At 41.8% G+C, this 23,789-nt stretch overlaps 2 protein-coding genes and 1 long non-coding RNA gene across 12 annotated transcripts in view; 2 read left to right on the forward strand and 1 right to left on the reverse strand.

Annotated features, from left to right (window-relative positions):
- The window catches only part of LOC136435464 (receptor-type tyrosine-protein phosphatase gamma-like), a 34,352-nt gene extending 19,507 nt beyond the window's left edge, over nucleotides 1-14,845 (forward strand). For 4 of the 10 annotated variants that reach the window (XM_066428992.1, XM_066429000.1, XM_066428997.1 and 1 more), the window contains 17 exons: nucleotides 658-696; nucleotides 1,606-1,697; nucleotides 2,110-2,307; nucleotides 2,819-2,898; nucleotides 3,044-3,080; nucleotides 3,649-3,746; nucleotides 4,215-4,349; nucleotides 4,914-5,065; nucleotides 5,756-5,891; nucleotides 7,039-7,279; nucleotides 7,831-7,907; nucleotides 8,258-8,413; nucleotides 9,040-9,186; nucleotides 9,942-10,106; nucleotides 10,992-11,134; nucleotides 11,556-11,691; nucleotides 12,689-14,845. In XM_066428992.1, coding sequence (XP_066285089.1) covers nucleotides 658-696; nucleotides 1,606-1,697; nucleotides 2,110-2,307; nucleotides 2,819-2,898; nucleotides 3,044-3,080; nucleotides 3,649-3,746; nucleotides 4,215-4,349; nucleotides 4,914-5,065; nucleotides 5,756-5,891; nucleotides 7,039-7,279; nucleotides 7,831-7,907; nucleotides 8,258-8,413; nucleotides 9,040-9,186; nucleotides 9,942-10,106; nucleotides 10,992-11,134; nucleotides 11,556-11,691; nucleotides 12,689-12,802 — 2,146 coding nt within the window. In that variant the 3' untranslated portion in view covers nucleotides 12,803-14,845. Of the gene's footprint in view, nucleotides 1-657; nucleotides 697-1,602; nucleotides 1,698-2,109; nucleotides 2,308-2,818; nucleotides 2,899-3,043; nucleotides 3,081-3,648; nucleotides 3,747-4,214; nucleotides 4,350-4,913; nucleotides 5,066-5,755; nucleotides 5,892-7,038; nucleotides 7,280-7,830; nucleotides 7,908-8,257; nucleotides 8,414-9,039; nucleotides 9,187-9,941; nucleotides 10,107-10,991; nucleotides 11,135-11,555; nucleotides 11,692-12,688 lie in introns of all 10 variants that reach the window. The other 6 variants (XM_066428994.1, XM_066428998.1, XM_066428999.1 and 3 more) reach the window with 6 other exon arrangements.
- A 1,686-nt stretch (nucleotides 14,846-16,531) lies between these two features.
- Nucleotides 16,532-18,900, reverse strand: LOC136435469 (uncharacterized). The gene is made up of 2 exons (XR_010755850.1): nucleotides 18,113-18,900; nucleotides 16,532-17,426 (listed from the first exon to the last, which is right to left on the reverse strand). It is a non-coding gene; the product is annotated as an uncharacterized lncRNA (long non-coding RNA).
- Nucleotides 18,901-20,763: 1,863 nt separating this feature from the next.
- Nucleotides 20,764-23,645, forward strand: LOC136435470 (lysosome-associated membrane glycoprotein 1-like). The gene has a single exon (XM_066429015.1). It carries the CDS (start codon nucleotides 20,816-20,818, stop codon nucleotides 22,886-22,888), a length of 2,073 nt encoding a protein of 690 aa, XP_066285112.1. The 5' UTR covers nucleotides 20,764-20,815; the 3' UTR covers nucleotides 22,889-23,645.
- Nucleotides 23,646-23,789: the final 144 nt, after the last annotated feature.

The following is a 23,789-nucleotide window of genomic DNA, read 5'->3' on the forward strand; positions in this document are numbered from 1 at the left end:
GTCCACATTCAAATGTTTAGACCATATTTTTTCACTTCCCTGAGTGGACGTCTTGGGCAGTTTTGACTGTATTTTACAATACGGATATGATAGAAAATTTCTCTTTTGGCTCAACTGGCTAGTCTTACTACAAGTTATTACAGTAAAAACCAGTCAATTGCTGTTTCTGCTGTATATACGAGTATATAGAAGTGTATAAAGATTTATTTTACTATATACTCTACTGATGGTTTATCTTTCTGTGACAGTGACTTTTGTTAAATGTTTCCTCAGCCAATCATTAGGCCCATTTCAAAGTGACTTCATTTTGATCTCACCAGTCCTAAATGAATGCCTTTGCAAAGTTTCTCCCATTTTTGTAGGGGAATTTCTGCTCTCTGACCAGAACCTTTGAGCAAATTCCTGCATATGGTTTATTCTATTGGTATTAGCAGTTTTAGATACAGTTTGTACAAAAATGAAATATTGGGTGATCATCATAATGTAAACAGCAAATTGAACAGATTTGAAATCAAGAAGGCTAGGCAAATGGGACTCTGGAACAAAATGATGTGGTCAAGATGGTGACATGAAATGGGTCTAATGTTAGACAAGACTTGAACCGTACCTTGGTGTTGTGTGCACTGACTTCCTATCTCACCTGGGTTGTCTTCTCAGGCAACATGGCTGTCATGTGGCAAGACGATTACGATCAAGGTCCTGCCTGTCATCACCTTCACTTTGGTTTTCATTTGACGTCACCTTTTCCTCACCTCGTTTGATAACACTTCCATCTGATATGTGATTCGTTTTTTAACAACGTTGTCATTTTTCTTTGAATGAGAGTACAGTTTTACAAGCTAAATTGCCAATTAGTGCCATTCTCGTAATATGATTATAGTAATATATTACTACATGTGTCTGATATGTATGTACCTATCCATGATAGTAGTCACTAGTTGATTGAAAGTTTCAGAATTTTTTGCACTTGTTTTGCACATGCTAGAATAATGTATTCTGATTGAAATATTGCGTTCTGCATGAGTTGTGCATGTAAATGATGCGCTCTAAGTAACCACTATGTTTCACCAACCATACATTCAACAGAGTTGCCTGCCTTGGGATGCATGCTGCACTGCATCACTTAAGATTTAGAATGAATGGAATGTACATTATACTGTTACATGTACTCTTGTACACTTATGACATTTGTTGGACAATTGCATGTTATTTTGCTGAAGATTGAAAGTGACTGTTGAGTGAGAGTCAAACACGTATTACTTACTATATCCTGGTGGAGAAATATACAAACCAATGTTACCATCCTAAAAAAATCATGAAATTTCCAACTTTCTAACAGGTCAAAAATTACATTTTTAGAGCTCCATCTGGCATACAGGAGAAAAGACAGCACTACAGGAAGTGGAATATTTTCTGTAGATATTGACAGTTTACATAAAGTTTTCTGTATACATTGATACCTTAGTCAGTCAGAATACAATAACTGATGCAGGTTTGACTCTCACTGTTCTGCTATGATGGTCTTCGTCCCTTTCTATACCCCATTAGTTGTGAGAACCAACACAGAACACCATTCTAACTGAGATTTTATTTTTGTATTAGCAGGAAGTTTCACCAGACGGCGTGTTACTACATAGATGATGATGGGTCTCCCAGAGTGGTGAAGATACAGCACATCCCACTGCCTGTCATGTTGGGTGAGTTGTCCCTACAGACTGTCCATGACAATTAGTAGTTCAACCAATGAGAGCATGGCAACTAGCAGCTCAACCAATGAGAGAGAAGTTGCATGTCTGTCCAATATTTGAATTACCATGTTTTGACAGAGATGTTTGGGGCTATGTATTAGTCTGTTAGAGCCCAAAATGTCCGTAATCTTCAGATATAAAAAGATGTTTACACCTATTATATTTTCAATTGGATATGTTGTGTCAATAATGTAGCCAATAGCATGCAAAAAATTGCTCCAAAGTGTTTTTACCTACTTGTTTGAATGTGTGATTGTAAAATGTATTGCAATTACTCACTTACACTTGTAAACTGTTAAAAAATCTAATACATGCATATAGATTAAATCACAACTTTTTTCTTGTTCATCCCTTCCACCAGATGGAGAGAATGCACAGTCCATCGCCGTGGGTCAGTTTGCGAAGCACGTGTCCTCTCTCCATGCGGACAGTGACCACGGCTTTGCCTTGGAGTATGAGGAAATCCACCAAAGCACAGCCAACAGGTCGGACCTGAAGTGGGAGCACACCATGCACCCCGACAACAAGCACAAGAACAGATACATCAACATTGTGGCATGTAAGTCAGCCAGTCAGAAACAAAGGGACAACTTACATGTACATGAATGTGTAGCCTGCTTCATCCTTAAGCCCCACAGAGTCAATGAGCTTCGGCTGTAATTGATAGAGGGTCACATATATTTTCCACTAAAGAAACTACAGTCCTGTATAATATTTAATGGGGCTCTGTGACCTGGTCAGCCAATCGCTAAGAATAGTGGAATGATCGGGGGAAGACCAGGTGTACTACTGCTGAAGATGTCAATCAGAGCTTGTAGACTTGTCAGCTGATGGATTTTGGGGCTGTGTGACCTTGACACACGTGCGCCGAGTTTCGGGAAATGCAAGTCTACTAGTAAGATTTGTGTTTTTCCTCAGAACTCAGTTTTAAACTTAACTCTTTTTATGATGAAATGTATGTCATCGTCATTGGTAGTTCTTGGGAAAATGACAGCGGAGACTGGTATGTCATCGATCGTGTATTCTAGACTAGTACTGATGATGTTGTGATGTTGTATTCATCTGTTCAGATGACCACAGCCGAGTTCAGCTGAAGCCAGTGTTGGGCAGACAGAAACACTCCGACTACATCAATGCAAACTTTGTGGATGTAAGTAGGACATATCTCCCTTTATTCACTGGAGCATGGATATCTAAAGAACTCTGTAAAGAGATGCATTGTATTGCTTAGATGCTTTTGTGATGCCATGTACTCACAGTTGTCTGGCCTAACAATACTTTTGTTTTCAATGTAGGGCTATGAGAAGTCAAGAAAGTTCATAGCTGCACAAGGTGGGTACTTTTGAATATCGCACATAGTGGTGTCTTATTGGTATGAGTTTCATAATCTACTTTGTACATACATGTACATGTAACGTTACATTTTTGTATGCAGTAGATGTGTGATGGATTGATTCGGAATAAAACAATTGAAAAGTGAAGTTGTAAAATGGTTGTGGGGTTTACAATCTGAGTAGCTGTGGATTAAGGTAGCGTGCTTAGTCCAGTGGTTAGCGGCCCTGCCTCTGGAACTGGAAGCCCCGGGTTAGATCCCGGCTGTGTCACTCACCCAACATGCGCGCTACCGGAAAGGGTCGCAGTCCTTAAGATGGGACGTTAAGCCGTGGTCCACTGTCCATTGTGCTTGTCGAAAAGAGGTGGGGGAATTTCCCCGGTACAATGAACCTATGAATACTGTTAATAGCGTCTGTCTTTTCTGTCACGACCAGTGGAAGATTAGCTCATCATTTCTGTTCATTTAGTTCATTTGAGCTTAACTGGTTCGAGATAACTTTTCTTTCCTTTCCTAGCTTACATAAAAAGATGAATCCTATAGTTGTCTGTTTTCTGTGTTGATCAGGTCCTCTGAAGGCGACGTTTGGAGACTTCTGGAGGATGGTGTGGGAACAGAACACGTCTGTGATCATCATGCTCACCAACCTGGTGGAGCGTGGCAGGGTGAGTTTACTTTAACCTTTAGCACTCTGATGTAACCGTTTGGCACCCAATTCCCTATCGGTTACAGAGTTAGGCAGCAGGGAGAAGGTTAACAGCCAAAAGCATTGTACAGGGATAAGAATTGGGTTAGAGCTGACCATTTATCCATACATGTATGTACATGAACTGTCTTTATATTATTACGTTTGGCATATTTGGATGAAACGGCTTGCCTTTGTTTGTTTGAGCCTTTATTTATTCATGAAAAAGTCAAACCAGCCAGCTTGCTGCTTTTTTTTAGGTCATGAGGGAAGGGGTAAGGGTCAAGACAAAATACATGTAAATTCATAAACATTAGTCCTAATAATCCATAGGCTTACATTGTAAATCCTTACACATACATGGTATAACAAAAATACATAAGAGAGGAAGGTTTCTTAAACTTGAAGAAGTTTTATTAACTAAAGATCTGTACCTTTCTGTTGACAGCGGAAGTGTGACCAGTACTGGCCGACAGACGGGACGGAGCAGTATGGGTTGGTCACAGTCACCCTGAAGCACACCAAGGTGCTGGCCAACTTCACCATCAGGACTTTCTCCTTACGACATGCCAAAGTCAAGAAGGTTCGTATCAACTATGTTTTCAATATGTTGATGAAGGTTAGACATCCAGGTAGTAAGATACGCCAAAAATAGTTACTCTATAACACTTCGAGTTTTGGAATATAACTGGAACTTTGGAATCCCTAACAAATATGTTAATTTTAACAGAAATGCTTGTTCTCTCTAAAATGACATGGGAACATCTACTGGATATTAGAGATCGAGTCATGGTGATGCTAACTGAAGACTTTTAAGATTTCTGTTGGTATTGGGAGTTGTATAATTACTGTAAATGTATTTACTTTCTCGGTGGTCTTACTTCACAGTAGGAGGATAGGAATTTTTTGCAGTGTTTGAAGTATGCGGTTGAAACAATTCTGTTGTACAGTAGAATTACAAAATACATATTTAGCCATCATATAAAACCACTGAAAGTTTCAAGTTAACATTACATGTAGTACATGTATTTTCTGTCTTTGTGCACATGAGATATTGCTTGAGCAACAGCATGCCTGTTCCCGTTACTTCACCTACATTTGTATATTTTGTATATTTTGTATTAAGTCAAAGCATGTTTTCCCCCAGGGAAAGGCGGAGCGTACAGTGCTGCAGTACCACTACACACAGTGGCCCGACCACGGCACCCCCGACTACGCCCTCCCTGTCCTGACCTTCATCAGGAAGTCTGCTGCTGTCAGAGGGGGGGAGGACGTCGGGCCTATGGTGGTGCACTGCAGGTACAGTTGCTCAGATACATTCTCCTTTATTAATCATGCAAATAAGGTTTTGGTGAACATTATATGTGTCCATTGGTCACTTCCTATCTCGCAATAGCTACAGTGAAGATGGCTAGCAGATGGAAAACATGTAACTGCAAAAGCACAGCAGAGAAACAGACAGACCAAAAAGAATACCCCCCGTGAATTAGTAGGCTCGCTCATTGACCCCATGACCTGGAATGTCTGTTAGTTGCTACCAAAAGGTTGACGATTTACCAATTCTGCGAACTCTGAATTCCACTTTCTGTCACTCCACGACTCTGACCTTTTCTTCATGTTACTCTGTGGAGACCGTATATGGAAAATACATAATGCAGAAACACAGACAAACAGACACTCCAAAAACAATACAACTGTAAATGCATGCACTTAAGTTCGTGTGGGGGTTTTTTCGCGCTAAGGGGAAAATGGGGTGTTCCCGGTAGTTTTAAGTTTGCGGCAGTGCTATAGTCACATACTGCTACAGTATTGGACAAAAATGTTCGCAGTGGTTTTAAATTCGCAGTGAAACAGTCGCCACGAAAACCGCGAACATAAAACAACCACGAACATTTCTGTATTTACAGTACCTCTGTTCACAGAAATACTGTAATAGTAATGCGACTCTCAGCATACCAGAGGTAAAATGAGTGTGTCCTTCTCCCACAGTGCTGGAGTTGGGAGAACGGGGACGTACATCGTGCTGGACACCATGATGAGGCAGGTCGAAGAGAAACATTCAGTCAACATCAAAGGCTTCCTCAAGCACATCCGCACACAGAGGAACTACCTTGTACAGACTGAGGTTTGTTCTGCTTTGTGGTTAAAGTGATTACCATTCTCTGCTGTAATAGCATTTTCAAAAACATGGTTCCGTGTGTGACATCTAGCAAGATTTTGATTTTCAGCCCCTTTGCCATTAACAAAAATTACACATATGTCATTGTCAATGGAAAAAGAGTAGGCAGAGCTGAGCAGGCAGAGCTGTGTACCCAATCAATTAGGTACAGGTCCAAAATACCTGAACCCTGGTGGCCAGGTACTGGACTGGTACTAATCAGGTCAAGTCTGACTCAGGAGATAGCCACTTTGACAGATAAAATTACTATGAAATTACCGTGGCAGTGCTCTAAAGCCACATCTATACTATACTCCTGCACATAAAACACATTTGCAAGGCTGGGCCGAGTCAAATTTTCATCTGTGTTTTCATAGAAATAATACCTACACAATTATATATTATGTTGTTACCAGTTCAAACATGCTTTTGCCCTTATTGAAAAACTACCATTTTCTGAACAAGTACTTTAGCCAGTTTAGGTACAGGTTCAGGTCCGGACCTGTACCTAAACCTGTGTACCTGTACCTGTACCTAAAATTTGTTTAGGTACACAGCTCTATGAGCAGGTGATATTCTCCCAAATTCTTCACAGCCAAAACTGAACTATGACTGAACTATCAAAAGAATCATGACATCTTCAAAACATAAAGATGGTGAAATTGGACTGCAGTTAGTTTACTTTTAGGGAGTGGACACTCTCTTAAGATATAAGATATGTGTTTAAGTACTATGAGAACTAGGGCTAGAAATGGCACATTTTCATGAGTCTCTTTCTGTCAATATAACTTCTGCTGGAGAGTGTCATCGAGTGGGCAACAGCCCTTAGAAGCAGCCCCTATCTGTTGACAGGAGCAGTACATCTTCTGGCTAGGGCAAGAAACAGCACATTTGCATGAGTCTCTTTCAGTCAGTGTAAATACTGTTGATGAGTGTTATCAAGTGGGAAACAGCCCTTAGAAGTGCCCCCTATCTGTTGACAGGAGCAGTACATCTTCTGGCTAGGGCTAGAAACAGCACATTTTCATTAGTCTCTTTCAGTCAATGTAAATACTGTTGATGAGTGTCATCAAGTGGGCAACAGCCCTTAGAAGTGCCCCCTATCTGTTTACAGGAGCAGTACATCTTCTGCCACGATGCCCTGCTGAAGTTCATCCAGTGCCGGGACACGGAGATCCCCGAGAACCAGCTGCACCACTACATGGACGAGCTGTTGAAACCTGGCCGCTCCGGCAGGACGCTGCTCGACAAGCACTTCAAACACATGATGGCACACCAGGCCGAGGAGTTCGAGTACTACTGTGCACAGAAGCCATGCAACACCAAGAAAAACAGGACACAGAAACTACTACCAGGTCTGTTTGTGAATATTAGACATCCAGGTCAGGAAAAGAGGAATAAAATTGAATCTTTACTACTGGATTAATACATTTGTATACTCAGACATTTCAAGCGCCCGTCCGGCAGATTTCTTTCAATTATGAGATAATGTTTACTTTGGACTTGATGCAAATGCAAATTAGTAAAATAGAAATGCAAATATTTGGCGGACATGCAACTGCTCTCTCATTGGTTGAACTGCTAAATACATTGGTACTAGTATGATTGTGATTGACATTCAGGATCGGACTATTGTCGATCTGATGTGGTCAAAAATGTTGACCAAAAGAAAGAAACAATATGTTGATGGCTGCTTTATGTTTTTTTCATTTTTTTCATTGATCAGCCCTGAGCTAGATTTTATTTTTCAGAATTAGTGCTAGTATCACTTTAATGCATGGATGTGATGTGCTGTTGAAATGTAACCTATGTAAACCTCTCTTCCCATGTGTATCACACTGACAGTGACTTTTATGAAAGAATAAATTAAAAGCAATAACAACTTTCATTCCTTTCCCTTCAACAGTGGAGTGCACTCGGGTGTGTCTTACAGCAAAACCAGGGATGGAAGGATCCGATTACATCAACGCCTCTTACCTGCAGGTAGGTCGCATTGAAAAATGCAAATTCAGCAAATTTTAATTTCTGTGGTTTTATATTTTCGTAAATAACTGGCATATATCTACACCCATGTATGAGGGAGTTTCGGGCGTAAGCCTCAAGTGTCAAACCTCTGCACGTAAAAGAACCCAACACACTTATCGAGAAGAGTAGGGGTGACCCAGTGTGCTTGACCAGAAACCCTAGCCGTGGCAAGGCCGCATTGCACTACCACTAGCTACTGTTTGGACACATCTTTTCAGGGTGGCAGAAGTATGTACCCTGGAATTACATGTATGTTAGTAGATGTTAAGTATACATTATTAACTTCATTTTGTACCGACCGCTGTCAGGGCTACAACAGGAGTAAGGAGTTCATCGTTACCCAGCACCCCCTGCCGGACACCGTGAAGGACTTCTGGCAGATGATCTGGGACCAGAACTCTCCCGCGGTGGTCATGCTGAGCAAGCCTGACGAGGTCAAGAACGGCCCCCAATCTTGTGTTGTGGTAGAGCCAGCTTCTCTCCTCTTCTGCCTGCCGTCTCGTGTACTGCCGTTGTGCTGTTGAAGCACTGTTCTTGCCTTGCTGTCTGCTTGTCTTGTTTTGCTGTAACTCTATATGTTGATTAGTACTGTGCTGCTACTACTGTTGCTGATGTCATACTTTATTCTGCTCTGTTATGTTCAGAAGTATGCTTCAGTGTTAAGTATGTTATGGGACATATGTGTTACCACTGAATAAAAAACTCTTTTTACACAACAAAGAGATTTATTCAACTGACGACCTGATGAAACTATTCACGGATATGTGTTACCACTATGAAATTGGACCCAACGACATTTAGGTCATTGAGTCACTTTTGACTCATTATTTATGTCTCCTACAAGTCATAGTTGTAGATTTTTGACAGTAATAAACATAATGTCAGAGGAAAGGTATGGGAGAGCCAATGTCAACTTACTGGTAGTTTCCTTGATATTCATTTGCAAGTGTACATTAACTTGTACTGTTCTGTGCTGGAAGAACTACATGTACATTACAGTGTTAACAATGCAAATACTAATGTGATAAAAGACAGCATGAGGTGACTTTGTCATCCTTTCCTTCCCTCCCTCCACCCCCCTCCCCCACAGAATGACAACCTGCCCAGCTACTGGCCCAGCAAGGACAAACCCATGGAGTGTGTGACCTTCAAGGTGTCCTTACAGGACGAGAAGGAGGAGAAAATCGGCAACGACATCGGCGTGACAGTCCGTAGCTTCCTCCTGGAAGCCACACAGGTAAACACAAGTGGCTACAGTGGCCTGTACCTGTTCTAGTGCATGATTTTGTTTGAAGTGAAATTTTTTAATCAAACCCCAATCCATAAATCAATCCTGAGGAAAATCACTTCTCTCTTCCCAGTAGATCCCATTAACACGTTTAATCATAGGAAATCCTGTAGTGTTCTATCAAGTAGTTGTATTTAGGTCATTGACTTTTGTTTTGCCACCTCATCTAGATTTTTTGAATGATATTGATATTCAATCTTGCTTTAATTTTTGTTCCTTCCCCTATCATGTCAAACAAAATTACTTCTATCCTTTGATGCAATTGACTTCAGAATCTGTAAACATGTTAAAAATGTTAGCGAATCAACAGACCCAAAAATTTTTACCAGTACCTACAGTTTCAATCATAACTGAATAAAATTAAGAAATCATCACAATATTGTTTGCTCATTTCCATGACTTTGATTCTGTCTCTTGCTTGTTTTTACAGTACCAAATTGAAATTTTCCTTTCTTTGGTGTAATTTGTCACGTACACAGTTTTTGCTATAAAAAAGCACTTCCATAGAAGATATTCAAAAACCATCTTGGAACTGTTATGTTGAAGAAATTGATTATTCTAAATAATTTGCCTGACTTGAAATTTCACATATCCAGAACGATAATTACACATCATTAATTAATTGATTTTGATTAAAAGTAAGAGAAGAGTGACGTATAGATGATGGGTTTCAACAACATAAATATTAACCACCCAACCTGCAGAAAGTGGGCTCTCGAAAGCGCCGCAGGCAGGAAAGCTTCCGATCACGGCAAAGTGCGAGGATTAAGACCAGCTTCAGGTCCCGCCGTAGCGTGAGAGCCGCACGTCCTGAACATGACGGCGAAAACCTGCCTTTGCAAAAAACCAGGGCAGGTTCGGAAACATCGGTAGGCTTAGAGTAAAGTTGACTGATCCTGTTTCTAATCTCCAATGCTGGGAACTAAGGACCTTTTCATGGCCTTTATAATGACATCATCTTCCACAAGATGTCACAAAATATCACTTATGTCAAAGCCTGGTGGGGATAAGAAGCTCATTATGCACATTCCTGTCCTATCAACGTTCCATCTCTTCCTAACAGGTTACTCGTTAACGTCATCCTTGCCCTGTTTTACCCATCTAACTCATCTGTTCATTTAACCAGAACCCGTTCAACCCTAACCTCATTAACTTTTAGCATACTAACTTCCAGTGTAACCTTAACAATGTTGGTGTATTTTACACCAATATGTTACTAAACTACTAACTAGGACATGGAGAACATAATACACTTGGGTTGAAGCTCTCTGATGCAGTATTTTTAAAGAATTTTGGGAGCCAGGTTTATGGTTATCTAACCCACATAAATGGTGGCTGTTGTTCCTTGAAAATACTTGGTATTTTCAAGATTCATAATCATATTCAATATGATGAGTTAGAGTACAGGTCAAGATTTAGCTGAATGTAATCATTGATTCAATTCTTATTTCTGTGCAATTTTTACATGATGGGTATTAATAGGTTAAGCAGTATCATGTATGGACAGGAATCATGTTGGTTGGCGAAGCACTCCACAGATTGTCCTGTATGAAACGTTCCTAATTGATGCAGGAAATTTTGGGTACTGGTCAGTAAAGAGAGTGTTAGAGCAGCTTTTTCCATGAAAGATGTACTGGATTCTCTTAGTGGTGTCTGCTTTTCATGCATTCTTGTCAGATCAAATTAAATCAAACAAAAGAAGTAGCCTCGTATATGAGTGCACCAACATGAAAACTTTTCTCCCACGATGGCAGGATGATTACGTGCTGGAGGTACGCCACTTCCAGTCCCCTGATTGGCCAGCAGCGTGCACGGCGATCAGCGACGTGTTCCACCTGATCAACCTGGTGCAGGATCATGCCGCCACCAACGAGGGCCCCATCACTGTTCATGACGTGTAAGTAGGACCGAGACTTCAGCCATGAATTTTACTAGTTACTTATCTCCATGCAAAATGGAGGTATAGTTTTTGGCATGTCTGTATGTTTGTGTTTCCGGACTATTGTAGTCAGCCTAACTCTATTGGTAGGTCTTTGGAAGACAAAGGTCAAGGTTGATTTTTGGCCCCCTGGTATGTGACCTTGGTACTGCAGCAAAACTTCCGTTTTTATTTCCGTTTCAATATCAATTTGTAACCTAGGATATCTAATCTTTCTATATGTATCAACGAATGCGATCATGCTTGTGTTATATTGTGTCATTCCATTTTCATTTGTCCATACTGTGTAAATTAACAAAGGATTTTGACATCCAAATCCAACAATGTGTTAAAGTTACGGTAATTTTAGAATCAATGTGAATCTGCCCCCACCCTTCAGGTATGGTGGAGTGTCTGCCGCCACCTTCTGTGGACTGACAGCTATCAAGCACCAGCTGGAGGATGATGGGAGTATGGACATCTTCCAACTGGCCAAGACCTACCACATGATGAGGCCTGGCGTCTTCTCTGAGAAGGTATGCTGTATTGCACAATTTCCCTAACCCTGGTAGTGTCAAGTCCCTAGTGTTCTATATGTATAGAATACAACATGGGGTATATTCCGTATCACCCGAGGTACCAGCCCGACCGTTGGTAGGATCCGCGGAAGGGCTGGGACCGAGGGTGATGCGGAATCACGGTGTTGTATTTTGTTTATGCCATACCCACCTGAAAAAACACATTTCAATGCGAAATGCGCCACAAGTTGAGAGAGTTTTGTGTCCTCGAACCAAAAAAATTTGTAACACCATCAATTCCAACCTCCGAATCTGGTATTCAAATTGTCAACAGCAGCGCAACAGGCGCACTCGAAATTCATAAATATTCTAGGGAAGCCCGTGTGATAAAGTAGAACCCTGTGTGATACGGAAAATTATCACACGATGCGGAACACCTGTATGGAACGTTTTCGCGGCCCAGGCATGACATAGATACAGGTAGAAGGTAGGAGAGCATCCTGGCTTCCTTGGTGGATAGTGAAGACAGATGCCAAGAGTTGTCATGGCTGATCTTTGTGCCAACTTACACACATCCTCTCTAATCGTACAGTCAGTCTGACTTGTCTAGCACACAGTGTTCCTATTCTTATACTATAGCCTATAGGTTGGGGCAGTACTCTTTTGGAACTGGACGTCTTTGATAGGTAGATTAATGTCTCAGGGGTACTAGTCGGCCAGATACGAGTTGCACAGTCATGCATACATGTGTGCATACATGGAGCATCAATCGAAGTACACATCTGGACTTGATATTTGCTATATTACACATACATACTTTTTCACCACGTCTCTGTTGTATTTTAAGACAGCTTACTCCTAAACTGGGTGAAATACAGTCATTGTAACATCATGTAACAATGTGTTTCACATCTTCTCATATGATTTTGTTGTACATGTAAGTGACAGACCTGGAAATGTGCCTCTGTTTTCTACTCCACAGAGGATTGTGTTTAAAGCTGTTTTCTGTTTCCAGGACCAGTACCTGTTCCTGTACAAGGCTATGCAGACCCAGGTGGCAGGCAGCGCCGAGAACGGTGACATCATCACTGTGGACCGCACTGACGAGAGCACAGAATCTCTGGTCTAAGGTTGCTGAACACTGACCAGGTCTTACTGTCTCTACTGAACATATGTCTTCCTATTGTGCACTATTATTTCTACAGACAAGGGTAGCTAGATGTAGGTCTCTTATGAAGTGAACACAGTCAACCAACCGGTGCTTCTCTTCAGATAAACTAATTAGATATCAAACACAATCTTCCTTGACCGTTGTGTCTGTAGAAAGCCATTGTAAGAGTTCATTTGAATTTACCTGTATCTGTTTTTAGCTGTTCTGTGTTGTAGTGTTTGTTTTGAGAGCAGAGAAAGTAAGATGTGCAGAAGAAATAGTTGGTATTGACTGAGAGTGTTGTAAAGTTGGTAATGGAAGTCTATACAGAGAGATGATGATTGTGTATAATGTATAAATCTGTTGTCGGTGTAACCAGTATTCAGGAGCTGTTGGTGTCTGTATGTGGTGTGGTGTACATGTCTGTTAAAGTAAACAAGAAAACAAATGCCTGTACGCTTTTGTACAGTCAACATTTAATTTTTTCCTTTTTGTAACAAAAAACATGTATACCATTGATATTTGTTGCTTCCTTTGCACTGTAGTTTATTTCTGTGTATTTCTAAAGTTGCCAAGATAATATTGATAGCTTCCCATGTATTGCGCTGCCTTTATCTGAATTTGTAAGAGGTGCTAGTGAGCTTAGGCAGGACTTGCTTTGCAGGCAAGCAGCAAATTACCTAAAACTTTATCAGTAACAATTTTGTTTATATCATGTACATAAGAAAAAGTGTATCGTGGGATGAGGGCTCAGTCAGGAATCCTTTGTGCAAAGCAGCTGAACGTATAGCAAGTGGATTGACATGTTTGTGCTCAGATGCCAAAACGTGTATATTTGATTTTCTATGATTCTGTGAGTCGAAAATTGAAGAGGAAGGAGGGAGGGTGAGGCAAAGGCTGCCATGTTTGCTTGGAGCAAAAAGAATGAGGGCAGTCAGAGGTTCAAAATGCTCTTCCTTTTCCTGTCGTACTCAATCTCGACGCATGATGTGTGAACACAGAAGTGGTTGACTTGGCAGCGGAACTTTTTGAGTAGTAGTAAAAATTAGCAGAGCTTTATTTTAGTGAATTACATGTTCCTAGACTACCGGAGGTCGGTTTTAGCAAGTACGGACAAAACTGCCAAATTTGCCGAAATGAAACAGCAAATTTTTCCATTCAGTATCATGTGGTAGTTTGTGTATATGTGCGCACAGTGAGGGATTGTAGGTAGATAGGATAGAAGTGTGGCCATGACAGAATATAGCACTAAAGTCTTGTTGTAGCATATCGGGATGATGGAGAATCAAATATTTTATACGAGGATATATGATACAAGTTTATATACGTTTATAACATGTTTGTTTTTTATTGTCATGATGATCATATCATCTACATTAGTCCAGACCTCACTTTCGAGCATTGACAGGGAACATGGGTACATGTAGATAGACATGTGCTAGTATTGTAGAAGGGGAAATAAGCCTGTATATGTTGATGTTATATATGAGTAGAGGTCTCAAACGGTTAATCAAGAGTGTGATGAAACATGTAAAGAAGACACTGTTGTGGGGAAATGACAGCTACGAATGTAAAGTCCCAACTTTTTCAGCCCTTAAAAGTTGTTTTGTTCAAATTGCCATTTGTATAAGGCATTCGAGGCCCAAACATTGCTTTTTTAATTTTTTGTTGAATGCATTTGGCACAAGCAGGAAAGTTGTTGCCTTGTTTAAGAGTCTGAGCTCTTGGTTTTGTACAAAGCTGTCAGGAAGAGAGGGCCATGTCCTTATGTTGTATATTTGACATAACTAAGGCTGTCTGTCACAGTTAGGCCACTGTAAGCAGCATAAAAGGTCTGTCACAGACATGCATTTTGTTGTCAGTGATTTTCCTTTCATGTCAAATATTTGACCTTTTTTTTTAGACCTTCAATCACACAGTTATCTTCCTTGGTTTTTACCTGTCTATATACATGTATATTAACATCTTTATTTCAATTTGAATTTTTTTTTTATAAAGATCTAAAGATTTTTTTATAAAAAGTGTCAACAGTGACAAATGAACGTATAGCACATGTTAAAGGGTGGCATTGGCATTGTAAGTGGATTGTAGGATTCTCTGCTAGTGATGTGATTGTGAATTGAGTATTATTTTAAGTTCCGTCTGTGCCATTCTGAGTGACATCAAAATTGGTGATAGATTTTGTAAATGCACGAAAGCATATCTTACTGTGCAAACGGTATCAAATGTGCAAAAAGTTTCATAGTGTTACCACCATGAAAATGAAGGATCAGTATATCAGGAAGTGTTACAGTATAATGGTGGATGATGTACATAGTGCCATTTTTAAGCGGGCAACTACCAAAGGTAGAATCCCAGCTCTTACCTTAGTCCAAGTCGTCGGGAGCTATTTTTCTAATTGTGGCTGGAGCAATTTGTAACAAGTTGAGCACAGATATTACCATAGTTTGTGAATCCTGCATATATTTTGATGCTAGTTTAAGTATTAATGAATGGCTTCCGATAACTAAAGGTACCTTGTCATCAAAGGAAGTTTATGTACCAAGGATGCAGAAATGAATATTTTTGCAAAAGGAAGGAAATTGTAGATATTGTACAGAGCATAGATATTTTGTTCTTTATTTAAGATTCTTTTCAGTTTTTTATTATTTAGATTTAATCTAAAACATAGTACAATTTTGTAGGGGCTGGTATGTAACCCCCTAAAGACAGTAATATGTATGGTTGCTGTGATGTCTGTTAACTGCCTTCTATTATGTCGGTCAACTTTGGCCACATCAATTTAAATGGGTGATTCTTGTACATTTACACGGGAAGTTGTTTTATTAAAAGCAATGAAACAGTACCATCTCGGTCTTTTGTAACAAACTTAAATTTCAGACCTTCAAAGGAAACCAAAGGACGTTATTAAAAAACTACACAATTAAACTGGTGTGGCCATGGGTAAGTGATATTTATACTCTTGCAGGCATAGTAGCAGGCACATTACTGAGTTTTCAGTCACATGACTGAGTTCTCAGTCACATTACCGAGTTTTCAGTCACATGACTGACTTTTCAGTAACATTATTGAGTTCTCAGTAACTTGAAGATTTTTTAGGCCTGAAAGTGAGATGCTTTCTTTTGAAGGATACATGTATATCATACCATGGGAATGTTTTGACAGTTTTAGTTTCACTTTGCAATAGGAGAAACAATACTACGTGATGTAACTAAACAGGTTTTAGTCAGCATATTATACACCTTATAAGTTTTCTAAGGATATCCTGTATCAATGTCTAAAGATGACTGTTACCATGGTAATGAAGAAGTTGATGACCAATCTGTAAACATGCAATTGTTGTGTATCATATTATCTGCAACAAGAAGTGAAACAAGCAACATTTAGGCTTAATAAGTGGCATACAGAAGTTATGACCATGCAAGTCAAATGAAATAAGTTGACGAAGGGCAATGACAGTGGTAAGCATTGTCTTCCATTAATTTTGACGTTTTGAAGAAAACTGAGCTTAAGCAATGCTGTACATTGTGTGAAGCATGTATTTTTAGTTGCAAGGAGCTGAGACAAGACAAGACAATGCATATAATTTACTTACTTAGTAATTTGTTTATATAAAGAGTTACATTTGGATTTGCAGCTTGAGTTGATGGTGACACAATTTCTTATACAAAACTAGTAAATAAACCCTCGCTTGGAGAACTCAGTCTATAGCTTGGACCTTGTTTTTATTCACTACATAGAAATATACAAATACATGTCTGGACAATGACATACATGAGATAATTAAGATATTGTAATTATAGTAGTTGCTACTATTTGCTACTTTCATATGACGAATATTATAATAGCATTCACCTCAACTGAGGACGACCGCTTTACCTTTTACTGAAATTGACAATAGTCTATATGGGACTTCTTGAAATGCACTTACGAGTGCTGGCATATCTGCAACATTTGTACTTGGCATATACTGTATTATTTTCCTTATCATCAACACTGTTGTTGTACAGTTTTGCTATTGGCCTTATGCAGGTTGGTACATTACATGTTAATTCTATCGAGTCAAACCGATACTGCATTCTCTTGGTAGAATACAAGTCCATGGAAAATTTAAAACTATTTTGACAACATTTCGGCGCATGTGATTTTAGATAGAGATTTTATTCCTGAAAGACATCGACGAAAGTGCCCTTTTAATGATGCCTTTCTTTTTACCTGCTACTTCAACGCTCATGGGTGTTGACTCGACATTGTAAATCGGAAAGTCGTCGGGCACTCCTCTTCTCATCGACGCTTCCGTGGTGAAATATATCAAGTTCCAGGCCTCGGGCGGGCCAGTGTTCTCGGGCGGTGCAGACGCGACCTCACCCCGTATAGCAAACTCCTGCGATGCGTTGACTGGAACAATCCTGGCGCTATAACTCCTCTGAGGAATGCGTGACAACTTGAGAGCGCCCTGTTCTCTTGGTAGCTCATGAGGCCAAACGTTCTCCGGCACAACTGTTCCTTGGTACGCGTAAGCCAGGGGCAGGCCAAATCTTGAGTTGAACTGCGTTTGTCCCGGATAAACGTAGTTGTCATAGGTATAGAGTGGACCGGGCACCTAGTGAGGTATGGGGAGGAACACATAATCATGTACAGCAGCTATTTTCCTGATTCTTATCAAGTTTTGGGACTAAGGTCGGACGTAAGCCTGGTTTGGAACTTCACATATTTCGAGGTTGATATATATTTCTGCAACAAGCCACATATTAAGGGGGAGAATTTTACTACATTGAGGATTGCGAGCCATCCTGGTTCGACCTGTAGCATGATAGATTCGGTAACACAATACCGGCCATCCCAGGTAGGACTGACCTGGGATTTACCTTAAGCCTGGGTCATCATCTTGTTATCTACATCTCGTCATGCGTGATGTCCGACACACAAACACGTATGACATCACTCAAACAGCAATGTTTGGAAACTAGAAGAACCGCCTACAGTTTAACCAGCTATTACGCAGCTACCGCTGTGAGTACAATTAAATGAGTCGTTTCAGCAGATTTATAATGCCGTGTACAGAAATACAACAATCGTAGAACAGTTCCTGTATAAGTAAACCACTGCGTCCATTCCTTTTATTTTTACCGATGAAAGGTCATAGAACATAAACAGGTGTGGTCCCTGTATGCTTGGGTATGCTCGGAATTCGTGCTAGGGTAGACCTCTCGCACGGACATTGTGGTTTCTAAATCTCTCTTCTCGTGGACGACCTGAAATTAACGGGGAAGGAAGAGGCTACCGTACCTGCTGCGACAGTGGACGGTACCGCGGCGTGTAGACCAGCTCGCCGGCGGCATAGGAATGGCTCCTCCTGGGGGGTTGCAGCCGACGGCCAGGGGGCGCGTGCGTGCCCTGCATCGAGACGACAGACCGCCTCTTTCCGCTTCTGTAAACCGTTCGGGGCAGGCGCAACAGGTGTCTACACAGAGAAAGGCAAAAGGTGGCCCAGTTAAGCGGAACAATACCGTGGGAACGTGGTGGTGACATCCCGACACCGGTTCTTCGTGTCTGTTCGGTTCAACATGAGAACCTGAGGCATATCGCGGGCACTAGACTAAGTTTTAACAATTGATTGTTGAGATAACTACCTAATGAATTTTGGTTAGTGAACATGGCCCAATTATCCCCAGCTAATGACGGGGTGTGGTCAAAGATGTAAAGATAACAAGGTCAATGTACTGACATCCTTTCTTACCAGCGACGTTGCTCCTATCACATTGTGTCTTGCAACTCCTAAGTGCCAGGTACAGGCGTAAAGTGCCTAGTGCCTTTTCCCAGTAGTCCAACAGGAAGTGTATCAGGCATTTAATACAAGAACATTGTTGAATAAAAAGAATCTTTTAACACAGCCAACTGATTTATTCAACCGACGTTTCGGTGACCATCTGTCACCTTCATCAAGGCAATTCTGACTGGTTCACATTGCACTGCAGCACAGGTGTCGCTGCTTATAGATGCTTGTTACTTGCATGTCCGTACACTAGTACTAGTGCGACATGAGGGCCGTCTGCTCTTGAAATTACTCAAGTGACGTTCCTAACTTCCTGCTAAGAGGAACATTACTGAACTGATTTCAAGAGTAGACGATTCGAACGTCTTAAATGTGGGATGACGTGTGGTATCTTTTCTTAGCTTAAGATAACGATCTTCATACGATTTCCCCACCCTTTCAACAGAAAAGAAAAGATTCCTTCCTACCTTCACTGCACTGAACCTCAGCCACTTCCACAAAACGTAGCCCTATATGTCCGTTCGGAATATTTACTTTTACGAAAACATTAACTAGCATAAACCATTGGTACTACTGCCCTGTACCCTGAATGCTTTAACCGCATTCACTGTGTTGCTTCTTCGCACATAAAGTCACCTGACAAAGATTTGGGCATTCTTCTTCCTTCAGTCCTAGAACAAAGGCCGATACAATCAAAATGACACGTTTGATAGCAGAAGAAAGAAGAATCAGTCTGAAATGTTCAGCGAAGCCTTTCTTGTATGATAGATTTGAAGAGCCAGTGCAATTCCGTTAATGAGTTACCATTATGCACCTTACATACCGAACAAACGAGGACTACTTAAGAATACTGGATGAACATTAATTGTGCAAACGAAGGTCAGCAAAGGTGACACTGTCCTTTGTGACCGGCTATCGAGGGGTAAAAGCAGCTTGACATGAACACAATGTTACAGTGGTGTAGTAGTATATTCTTCAGTAGTGATCACAATGTTGGACATGACATACTAGAAGGTCACACCAAAATTTACAACATCCGTGTACGCACCACCACCAACTAACCTCAAAGTCAGGGTAATGGTTGATGAGCGTCCTCTCACAGACAACCCGCAGTAGATGTCTTCATAGAGGCTATGCTGCTGTGGTCAAGATGGCTGCCTGGTATAGAATTGTCCCTTTTGGTGACATACATTTTGTTGTTTCCTTTAGCCCAGTAGTTACGTGGTTTAATCATGCAGAAACAGCACAACAAGATGATTTTGTTCTTTGTTGTGGCAGATAAAAGTAGCGTCTAGAGTAACGCGTAGATTCATGATTGTTAGATGGGTGAACAAATGACAGTACTTGTGTCGACCTCATTTCAAGTCGTGGCTTTCATGGAGACATTTTTCTGGTCGGACACTAACATATAGAATAACCTAGAACTCTGAAATCGAACACAGACATATACATGAACCAAAGTAGTAAGACAGGTATAAGATTCTTTAAGGAAAGCAGTAGCTATGGGATTAAGGAGACCTGGACTCATCCTACTATAATCTACATCTTGCGATATAATTGTCCGAGTTGGAATGAGCCCAAGAAATCAACACCCAAAAACAAATATGAATACATAACTTTGTGAATTTTGTAAATGATCTAGCTAGCACAATACTAGGAGTTACTGAACTTTGGGCTTGACTTTGTCGGTCAAAATGTTACGAAATCCGGCCTCATGAGTTAGCGAACATCGATATGACGAGCTGTTAACGATTTTACGTCGGAAGTTTCCGACGCGTTTCAAAGTCCGTATACGTGCTAACACATGTCTACCGTAGAACTGCAAATAAAGTTATCATCACCCACGTACTATATAGCTAGTAGTAGTAGGAGGTCCTTCCAGTTATTCCTTATAATCTAAATCAGTTGGTCAGTCAAGATCACTATGGTATTGGAAAGAAAGAAAAGTGTATGCCGGCTTGGTAGATGACAACGAAAAGTAATTAAAAGAGATATCAAAGAAGAAGAACTTTATTGCACAACAATCGTACACGGTACAATACAAAGGTATTTATAAACCCCATCACTTTATCTCGTTTCCATAGTTACCCCTCCCCTCCCATGCAATGGTAAACAGCGTGGTCACATTTGACCCGTCAAGGTTCCGAAGTCCATCACCTGCGTACAATCACGAGACTAACGTGTGAAAAGTTTCAGAGCAGTCTCCGTCGTCTCACATGTCCTCGTCCACCATGTCGCACACGTCCGTGACCGCCGTTATTTTACTCCTGTCGTGTTGCTGGACGTCCGCCTCGCTGGCTGCCGACGACGCGTCTCTGGCGCCGGACGTGGGGCACTTCTCGGTCTCCAGCAGTAGCGGAAAGAAATGCCTGCTTCTCGACATCGCCGCCAGCTTTCATGTCCAGTACGAGAAGAACGACAACACCACCGGAGAAGTGTCTTACGCCCTTCCCATTGACAGTACCGCAACAGGTACGTGTGCGACGACACTAGGCAAGAAGGCAGACATTTCACTGGGCTTCTTCACGGGATATCCAAACTTTGGTGTAAAAATGGGATTCGAGCGTAGTGGTCTGGTGCGTCCAGAATTCTTTCTCTCTTCATTACTTGTTTATTACACTCTGGATCCAGCGATATTTCCTGACGCCAAGTACGTGAACCAGACCACCCCAACTCAGATCGACGCGATGCACGAGTTTGAGACCAGCACTTCCAACTCCTACCTCTGTAAGACGGATGTGACCTTTAACCTTGGCTACCCCGTTACCCAACCCGTTAAGTTTGTCATCGACTATATCAAAGTGCAGCCGTTTGACGTGCACAAGCAGGAGTTCTCCACGGCAGAGGAGTGTCCGCAGGATCACGGGCTGTCCACCCTCCCGGCGGAGTCCACCACCGCTCCGGCCGTCACCACCCCGACACCCGGGATCCCCGTCGGGCACTTCAGTCTGAAGAACGACCAAGACGAAGTCTGTCTGCTGGCGAGTTGGGGGGTCAAATTTTACGTCGAGTACGAGACGCAGAACAACGGCACCGGGACTGCACAGTTTGTCCTCCCGACCGACTCTAATGTCGTAGGCACGTGCGAGAGCAACTTTGCGACGATCTCTCTCCGTTTTGATAACGGCTTCGACATTACCGCCATTTTCCAATCAGATGGGAAGAAATTTGACATTGCCAATGTCGCGGTGACCTATAAAGAAAGTCTTCCTCATTTCCCTTCTTCGAAACATCCTAATAAGACCACATTGGTATCGGCAAAGAACTTGGACCTATTCCTCGTTGACGTTGGCAAGTCTTACTTATGTAAAGCTAAGCAGTCCCTGGAGATTAACGCTAATGTCACGCTGGAAATCATAGATTGGCAAGTTCAACCGTTTGCGGTGAAAAACGGGACTTTCGGCGATGCGATGGAATGTTCTCAAGACAGCCAGACCACCACAATCCTACCAACTACCGCAACGGTGGGACCGGCGACTACGGTACCCACAACCAACCACACGCACACCGTGGGTCCGTCCACCAACCAGACAACTCCCGGCCCCACGAACCACACCCACACGCCTATACCTCCCTCTACCACACACATGCCCACACCTGGACCTCCAACCGATCCTAAACAAGGCCACTTCGAGTTGAAAGACTCCAAAAACGAGGTATGCCTGCTGGCAGACATGGGTCTACAGTTCACGGCCAGTTACTCCAAGAAGAACAAGCACACGGGGAAGGGCGTCTTCAACGTACCCGTCAAGGCCGGCGTTTCGGGGAACTGTGGGGACGAGGAGTCCAGTCTCATACTCACATTCTACGAGGGAAAATTCAACGTAACCTTCGATTTCCACAAGTCAGCGAAGGGGGACGGTAAGGCCAAATATCATGTCTCCTTGATCTCACTGGAGTACACGGAGATTCCCTCCATCTTCCCCGGGTCGATGACTCCGAACAAGCCTCACTCGGTGTCCAACAGCAGCCTGACCGTGTTCCCGGCTGACCAGGACAGGTCCTACAAGTGTGACGCCGACGTACACGTCACGATAACGAAGGACGTGGAGCTGCTCGTCCGTCAAGTCCACGTGCAGCCGTTCGACGTGAAGGAAGGGAAATTTTCTTCAGCGGAAGAGTGTTCTCAGGACTCGAAGGGCGGCCCTTCATACGGCCTGGAGATCGGTCTTGGTGTCGGCCTCGTCGTGGTATTTGTGGCGCTCGGAGTTTTCTGGTACATCCGCAGAAGGGCCGCGAAGAAGTACCGTAGGATGGAGAGCGTTCTCGGACCAGGTGGCCCAGAATAGACCCTAAGCTTCCTCCCCCTTAGTCATGACGGCTTATCACTCATCATCATCAGTAAACCATCAGTACATGTCATTCATGATTTGATTAATGAATAATTACCGTACAGCAAATCATATAGGAAATGTGGCTAAGCTAGTATTCAAGTTGCTTTGTGCGCAGTGATTTTTAAAGTGCATCATAAACATTGTACATTATATATATGGCCTCCGTCGGTCAGTATTGACCATGGTAAAATTCTAATTCACATCAGTCCTACAGCATCGACTATGGCTAAACAGCTCTATACGAGAATGCCACCAAAATCACATCTGTAAGCTGACTCAGTTCTGTTGCAAAGACATTGTACATATGCTGACAACAATCGGACTGATGGCAAGGACAACGACAATTCTGGATGAAGAAGCGTATGTAGAATAGAGGGATGCGGCCAAGGCCAGCAAAGGCACACGTGACAACGTGATCAGGAATCTGAAGGGACAATAAAGAACGCAATCTCAAAGCCAGGAAACCATTGATGACATTTGTAATGAAATGTTAGGACACTAAAGAAGCAAATGGAACGTACACTCCCCAGTGTATTCTAATGAGTTGCAGTTGCCAATGCCAAGGTGGGAAAGTTAATCTTCATCTGCATAAATCCGGGGGTAGACATGATGGAAAAGAATTATCCCAGATAGATGGTCTATGCTTTATACCTTATCATTAAAAAAGAATTCAAAATGTACCGCTACAGAAAAATACCGACAAGACCTTTGTACTACCAGACAGAATAAAATAACTTCATACTAAATATTTGCATACGTTATCTTTTCTGGGTCAAAGTATGAAATGGGGATGATGACATTCTGGGGTGGAGCTTCTTACACACAATAGAGCATTATCATGATATAAAGTACCATA

This window comes from Branchiostoma lanceolatum, chromosome 5 (genome assembly GCF_035083965.1).
Source record: "Branchiostoma lanceolatum isolate klBraLanc5 chromosome 5, klBraLanc5.hap2, whole genome shotgun sequence".
Lineage (NCBI taxonomy): Eukaryota > Metazoa > Chordata > Leptocardii > Amphioxiformes > Branchiostomatidae > Branchiostoma > Branchiostoma lanceolatum.